Genomic DNA, 7,903 nt, shown 5'->3' on the forward strand with positions numbered 1-7,903 from the left:
TTCTTCCTACATAGTCTGGATTATGGTTTTGGAGAGACATTGGAAACACGGACTTACAGAATGTAGAATTATGAAGGAGAGGTAATAGTCGAATCTTGAACTAGTTTTGTCTAGCCGGACAACTGGTGATAAGCTTCTGCTTTCACAAAGACTATAGATAGATGCACGCCGGCCGGCTGCCGTGGAGATGGGAGGGCAAGCGAGTCTCTGCAAGAAGATGGATCCGTCACAAGTGAGCCACATTCAATCCAAGCTGCAAGCATCGGGTGCGAGGGCTATGGCTAATATGTATGAATCATCAGCATCGAATCTGCCCTCCTAGCCACTAGATCTGATCTCGAGTTCTGTGGCAGTGCCACGAGGAAATCTATCTGACCTCCGTTTCTGTGGCGCATTGCATTCCTTATCGACTTTGAACGCTCGTGTTTTGGGGCACATCCACAGGCCCAAACAATGAATGAATACAAAACTAGTTCTTCGCGAAAGCTAACATTTACAGTATACACACCAATTTCTTCCCTAAATCTTTCTACACTTTCGATGCTCCCATGTCGATCTCTCCAGATCAAAATTGATTGAAGCCCCAAACCGATTTCTTTAGTGATCACAGAGAGAGAGAGAGAGAGAGAGAGAGAGCGAGCGATATGTAGTCTTGCTTCCAGAAACCCAATTGATTCGTCAATGTGGATGATCTTTATCGAGCTTGTCCGGGGTAGCGCTCGCGGCCGACGCGGCCGGCGTCGCGTCTTCCTTCTTGCTCCCACTCTTCATCTTTATCATCCCATACAGCTTCTTGAACTCCTTGATTGACTCCTTGCCGAACCCCAGACCGCCGCCGCCGCTGCCGCTGCCCGCCGCTGGGTCCTCCCACCGCCGCCCCGACCCGCTCTCGCTCGGGTTCCGCCCGGCGTTCGACGACGCCTGCTGCAGCGCGCTGATCACCGACTTGAGCGCCCGGTTGGGCGATCCACGGTTGGCCATCATGATCTCGCCGACCTCCGCCGGGCTGATCCTGGCGCCGCTGTGGAACCCCTCCTCCACCTGAGGGTACAGCTTGTGGTCCTTGAGGCCCAGGTAGCTGCTCGCCAGCGTCTTGAACGCCGTGAAGTCGCAGAGCGGGAAGTGGATGTGCACGTCGAGCCGTCCCGGCCGCAGCACGGCCGGCTCCACCCCCTCCATCCCGCCGCCGTCGGAGCTCATCGTGAATACCATCACCCGCTCCTCGCCGCAGCACGAGAAGATGCCGTCCATGAAGTTTAGGATCCGGGTGAGCTGCGACTCGCCTTCCTCGCCGACGCCCTTGCCCTTGAGGTGGCGATCGAGGTCCTCGACCAAGATCACCGACCTGGGGGTGGTGCTGAGGAGGAGGGCCTTCAGGTCGTCGCCGCCGGCGGAGACGCGGGAGAGGTCGACGTCGTAGATGTCGTAGCCGAGGACCTTGGCCATGGCCGCCACGAAGGTGGACTTGCCGGTCCCGGGGCGCCCGTGGAGGAGGTAGCTCCGCCGCCAGACCCGACCGAGGCGGTGGTAGTATGCTCGACCCTTGAGGAAGGACTCCAAGTCGGCGCGGATCCGCGCCTTAAGTTCCGGGTCCATCGCCACCGTGTCGAGCGTCGCGGGGTGGGTGAACAGCACCGACCGCCACCGCGGGCCCCCGCCGTCGCCGGCGCCTACGGAGCTGGTGAAGAGCCTGACCTCCCTTCGCCGGAGCTCGAGGTCATCAGCGACGGACTCGACGTGCTGGAGGTAAGGCCGGAGGACGCGGGTGCGGTCCTGCCGGCGGAGGCGGAGAACGAGGCGGGGAACGCCGCCGGCGCAGGGGGCGTTGGTCCAGGAGACGCGGGCGCCGAGGAAGGAGTCAGTGGCGGAGTGGCCGGGACCGAGGAGGAGGAAGAAGTCGTTAGGCTTGCGACCGGAGGAGAAGAGGTTGGCGGCGGCCGCGTCCTCGAGGGAAGGGAGGGCGGCGACGTAGGCGGCGGCGCGGCGGTACAGGGGGTTCTCCTGCCCGCAATCGCTGTACCGCAGGATCTCGAAGTTCTGGTACGCCTGCGTCCGCTCCTCCACCCACCGCCACCACCGCCCCAAGCAGTGCACCAGCGTTTTGAACGATAGGACGATCCTCAGGAGCACCGCACCGCCCACCACAGCCATCACCCCCGACGCTAAACTAATCGGTATCATCCCTCTCCGCCCTCACACAGAGCACAAAGCAGAGTCGAAGGAGGACGCGGAGTGGGAAGGAGGAGAGAAACGACAGCCGAAGGGGACGAGGACACGAGGCGTATAATGAAGAGGGAAGGAAGTGTGTGAGAGACAAACTCATTTAACGCCCAACTTGTGTTCGCTAAAATGCCCGCCGTACGTTTGACGTTGCAAAACGACAACAAAGGCTCGAACACACGAGGCCGTCAAGGTATCTTCGGGAAACCACCATGGCGTGGATTGCACGAATTGGAGGAGCAATTAGCAGCGATGGTATCGCCGAAGCATGCCTTGTCATTGGCCGCAACATGTGTCACGGAACGGTTAGTGGATCTCGGGAAGACCATCTACGTGACATGGCGGGTCGCTTTGGCATTTAGGATGGGGCCCATTCATTGACTCCCGCGGGTCGGAAGTTGGTTCGGCCAATAGTATTGATTGCAGGGAGTCAGACGCGGATTTGACGCGGTCGGGACAGCACCCGTTAAGCGAACGCAACCCACTGGTCGACTTGTCGTTGGAACTATTCAGGTGGCCATGTGATGCGTCGGGGCTTTGGTGGCTGTATGAGGCGGCAGGGAAGAGTGACAGTTGGAAGTGTCCCTCGGTGGATCACCGTTCGCTAGTTTGGGACCAGCACCGGAGCAGGTTAATCATGGACGCAGCGGATACCTAGTAGAACGTTCGAGGAAAAAGAAGAGGAGCAATCATGGGTTCGACTCCTCAAAAGATGCGAGGGTAGGGGGACCCATTGTTCATTCATCTCGCTCACGGGTCCGCACGACAGAGCTGGGAAAACATGGTGGAGTTCGGTGGGAAGATGATGATGCGGAGGAGGAGATGATGGGCTGTCTCCCGACGGCGGAGACAATGAGGAAAAGCAAACAGCTGGGATTGGAGACAGTCCCAACTCGTTCCGGTGTGAGTTGTTGAATATGGTGAAATTGTACAAAAAGGGATTGAGAAAGGATAGAGAGAGAGTCATGCAAAACTAACGACTGCCATACGATTGATCTAAAGTCCAACTGAGTGTCTTGGACACGACGACATTTGACGGTATCAAGAAGCTGCATGTGTGCATTATTTTTCTCAGCCACTCTACATTTACAATAATATAGTAAACATAATTATCAAACGATGGAAGAATCGTCGATACAGATGCAGAATATTATCGCTCTACATCTATGTCAATGTCGATATGATTTTTGAGCAACATCACTCTATATCTAAGTCAACATCTGTTAGTGTAAATAACTTTTTAGCCGTGACCTCGGGGTCGACGTGGCTTGGTTCGGGTCCGGATGACGGGTCGTCGATTCCTTCGCGAGGGGGTTCCTTGCCGACGCGCCCGGAGAGAAGCGCCTCGCCTTCGTTCCTGCACACAGGTCGGGACGGGAGAACTCGACCCGACCCCTCCGACGATCCAGTCAGTGAATAGTCGTTGGGGGTTTGTTGTATATGTTGGTGTTCCTCTTTTTTGTTCAGGATGCAAGGGTATTTATAAGGGGGTTCGGTGTTACCTGATGCGCCTACCCGCAAGGGGTGAGATCGTACCTTCTGATGGCGTCTAACATTGCCATCGGCGTAGCGTGTGGAACCGAACCTGAGCGATCGTTAGTGGGCCTCGGTTGGCGTTTTGACCCGTGTCAGTCACGCGATGTCGGACTAACAAGGGAGCGGGACGTCAGCGGGTGTCATGCGAGTCTTATCGTAATTATTACCCTCATCATTCTCCCCCCCAAAGGAAGCCATGCGTCAGTTGCCGTAATTGGGGGGGGTCTGAGGTATGGCTTCAGCTTTAGAGAGCTTTCTTCGTCGGCGAAAGGCCGGTGCGCCGCCCTGGGCGTGAAACTCGAAGTGCTTGGCAATCGAGGAAGGTCGGGTGAGCGGCCATGGCGCTGGGTAGTGAAGGGACGAGGAACCTCGGAGAACGTCTCACAGGTCGGATTGGGTTCGGCCGTAGGGGCGGCAGCCCCCTCGGGCTAGTAGGTTGCGTGGGCGTGGTTTCAGACGTCATGAGGCCGAAGAGCCCGACACAGGTAGCCACTGGCGAGGAGCTGAACTCGGGCGAACGGGCTGTGCGGGCATGGATTCGGGCGTCATGAGGCCAAAGAACACGACACAGGCGACCGCTGCCGAGGAGCGGAACTCGGGCGAACAGGTCGCGCATGCGTGGTTTCGGGCGTCACAGGGCCGAAGAACACAACACAGGTGGCTGCTGCCGAGGAGCTGAACTCGGGCGAACAGGCCGCGCAGGCGTGGTTTTGGACGTTGTGGGGCCGAAGAACACGACACAGGTGGCTGCTGCCGAGGAGCTGAACTCGGGCGAGCAGGCCGCGCAGGCGTGGTTTCGGGCGTCACGGGGCCGAAGAACACGACACAGGTGGCTGCTACCAAGGAGCTAAACTCGGGCGAACAGGCCGCGCAGGCGTGGTTTCGGACGTCGTGGGGCCGAAGAACACGACACAGGTGGCTGCTGCCGAGGAGCTGAACTCGGGCGAACAGGCCGCGCAGGCGTGGTTTCGGGCGTCACGGGGCCGAAGAACACAACACAGGTGGCTGCTGTCGAGGAGCTACTTCGATTGGATTTGTTTATGCTGTGCTACAGGAGGTGCGGGCGGCCGGGTAATCTTTGGTCTGTTCGGAAGTCCAGGGGACGAACCTTTTCGTGAATCGCCGGTTTTCGAGAAGACCGGTGACTCAAGCCCGTTGTTTGCCATGTGCAATGCACTCGCTGGTCATTCTGTCAAGCTGTATTTATGACGAAGTGACGTTTGCGTCATCCCGATGCGACGTGTCCGGGAAGGAAAAGAGTTGGTATTTTTGGCGGGATTTTGTCTATAAATAGTGTGCAGCTAGCCTCTCGAATGTCTCCTCACTTGTTTCTATTCTGCCGTTTCGTGCTTCATCATTTCGTTTGCGCTGACCGTTCTTCTTCTTTTTCAAAAGATCGGTAAGGATGGTGCCTTCTTCCCCTTCCTCTTCGTCCTCCTCCTTGCCCAAAGGCGAGCAAACGACGGTTGTGTCGAACCCTGACTCGTCTTCCGACGAACAGGCGGCCCGGGCCCTTGAGGCCCTGATGTGGCCACACGACCTCGACTCCACCGTGAGCGAGTCGTCGCTCAGTCGCCTCCGGGACCACTACGGCATCCCGGAGGAGTTTGTCCTCCATGCTCCCGAGCCCGGCCAACGGGCATATGACCCGATTCCCAGGGGTTTCACCCTTACCCTTGACGCCTTTGAGGCCGGGTTACGCCTCCCCTTGCACCCCATCATAACTTTGTGTATCTCATGGTGGCGTATCTCCCCGTCCCAGATGGCGCCCAACTCTTGGCGCTATCTGGTGGCATTCCTGGGGGAGTGCCACTACACTAACATCACCCCGACCCGATCCCTCTTCCTTTCTTGTTTCCGGCTTTCCAAGAGGTCGGGGGGTTACTATCTGTCCGCCCGAGCGGGTTTCTGAGTGAGCGGGGCTCCTTCCAGTAATAAGGGATGGAAGGGGCGCTTCTTTTTTGTCAGCCGCTCGGAGGACTTCGATGGGCGGCGCGCGTGATAGACAACACCACCCCGGGTCTGGACGATGGGGAGCACTGAGAGTTGCGGAGGCTTAAAGAAATTCTCCCAGCCTCAAGAGCCATCGGGAATATGTCCGACCAATGGCTGGTCGAGGCGGATCTTAGCCCGATGCCTCGAGGTATGGCCTGAGGGGTAGCTTTAGGGTTTACTTTAGGGACCAACTCGCCAGCTAACCGATGTTGGTGTTTTTGTGCAGAGATGGTACTTCTCCGAGACCTTCGTGGGGGAAAGACCGCGGCGGCCCTGTCCACGCGTTTGCCGGCCGAGGCGAGGGCTGGCTCGAGGGAGGCCCCAGTGGACGTTGAGGCTGGTGGTCTTCGGAAGAAGGCGAAGACCTCTTCGGCAAAAAACTCTGGGGGGTCATCGGTCCAGCCGGCTGGGGCCGTCATCGTGTCGAGAGAGGGGAGACGAAAGTTCTGTGGGACCATCTGATCCCGTATTTCGGGGACGAATGGAGATCCTTGATGTATGTCCTCCCCGAGCTCTCCTCTCGACCTACGGACCTCTTTCTGTACCTCGTCAAGTCGTTGACTGACGAGGAGCAGCTGGGCTCGCAGGGAGTCCGTCGAGGCCGAAGGAAAGGCCTCGGGTTGGGTGTGGCCCCTCCGGTCCGTCGTGACTTGACCAATGAGCGGGGACGATGAGACCCGAGGCGAAGTGGGAAGCTCCAAGGGCTGCGTCTGAGCTTGAGTAGGCGGTTCCTACTGTTGCACCGGTTCGGTGGCCGGGGGGTGCAACGTTCCTGAGATGAGTGGAATAATGGACTGTATCATACCAGTTAGAACTTGGACATGGTGGGTGAGGTCGAGAAAGGCTTCGGACGAGATGGGTGGCGGCTCGGTGGAGGGGGCGTCGGGTGGTAACAAGCCCTGGTCATTGAAGATTCGCCAATAGCGCTCTGAAGTAGAGGCGGGGTATTCGCTACGGAGACCTGTCGGTGGGGGATGCTCCCTTGGAACCCCGACCGGATGCGCCCCCTCGATCGCAGTTTCGGCCGGGTCGGCCTGGTGATCCCTTGACATCAGCCCTCCTTCTAGCGCCATTATGTTAGTGTAAACAACTTTTTAGCCGTGACATCGGGGTCGACGCGGCTTGGTTCGGGTTCGGATGACGGGTCGCCGATTCCTTCACGAGGGGGTTCCTTGCCGACGCGCCCGGAGAGAAGCGCCTCGCCTTCGTTCTTGCACACAGGTCGGGACGGGAGAACTCGACCCGACCCCTCCGACGATCCAGTCAGTGAATAGTCGCTGGGGGTTTGTTGTATATGTTGGTGTCCCTCTTTTTCGTTCAGGATGCAAGGGTATTTATAAGGGGGGTTCGGTGTTACCTGATGCGCCTGCCTGCAAGGGGTGAGATCGTACCTTCTAATGGCGTCTGACATTGCCATCGCCGTAGCGTGTGGAATTGAACCTGAGCGATCGTTAGTGAGCCTCGGTTGGCGTTTTGACCCGTGTCAGTCACGCGATGTTGGACTAACAGGGGAGCGGGACGTCAACGGGTGTCATGCGAGTCTTATCGTAATTATTACCCTCATCAACATCGATATAGATGTCGAGCATCCAATGCACAGCGACGAAAGGTCCATTAGGCAATTGCGTCGACGTTAATGCAAATATAAAACGATCCTCACCTCTCGTCACCACTCTTCTCATTCATAACAGTCACCCATAACCCCCCTAACGATATCGTTGTTCGTAACCATCGATTGAAACATTAAGAATATATTTTGCCTTTTGTTTTTATGTTTCTGTCAATTAACCGACCGCGTTAAGATAAATAAAACTATATATATATATATATATATATATATATATATATATATATATATATATATATATATATATATATATATATATATATGAATTAGTATCAAAACCAAAAGTTATTTTAAATTAGGTTAATAAGTCTTACTAATTTAATTTAAACATCTAGAGGCAGTTCTATGTATATAAGTTGTTGCATAAAGTTGGATTATAAGAAGTTATAGATCAGTTTAGAGAGTGTGTGAAATCATAATTAAACCACATCTTTGCCTCATAAGATAATTTTGAACGCATCTTGGAAGTGGAGAAAGGTTTGTTTGGATGCGTTTGACTCGACGCATTTTGAGGAAGTAAATGGA

The 7,903-nt window shown here is 55.9% G+C and overlaps 1 protein-coding gene across 1 annotated transcript; it reads right to left on the reverse strand.

Annotated features, from left to right (window-relative positions):
- Nucleotides 1–458: 458 nt before the first annotated feature.
- Nucleotides 459–3,132, reverse strand: LOC135619075 (AAA-ATPase At2g46620-like). Its single transcript, XM_065120692.1, has one exon. It carries the CDS (start codon nt 2,179–2,181, stop codon nt 679–681), a length of 1,503 nt encoding a protein of 500 aa, XP_064976764.1. The 5' UTR covers nt 2,182–3,132; the 3' UTR covers nt 459–678.
- Between the last annotated feature and the right edge of the window lie 4,771 nt (nt 3,133–7,903).

Source organism: Musa acuminata, chromosome BXJ2-8 (assembly GCF_036884655.1).
Source record: "Musa acuminata AAA Group cultivar baxijiao chromosome BXJ2-8, Cavendish_Baxijiao_AAA, whole genome shotgun sequence".
Classification (NCBI taxonomy): domain Eukaryota; kingdom Viridiplantae; phylum Streptophyta; class Magnoliopsida; order Zingiberales; family Musaceae; genus Musa; species Musa acuminata.

What these genes read in the sequence shown, in the direction of transcription:
- LOC135619075 (XM_065120692.1), bottom strand. Translation starts at nt 2,181, where the DNA reads ATGATACCGATTAGTTTAGCGTCGGGGGTGATGGCTGTGGTGGGCGGT.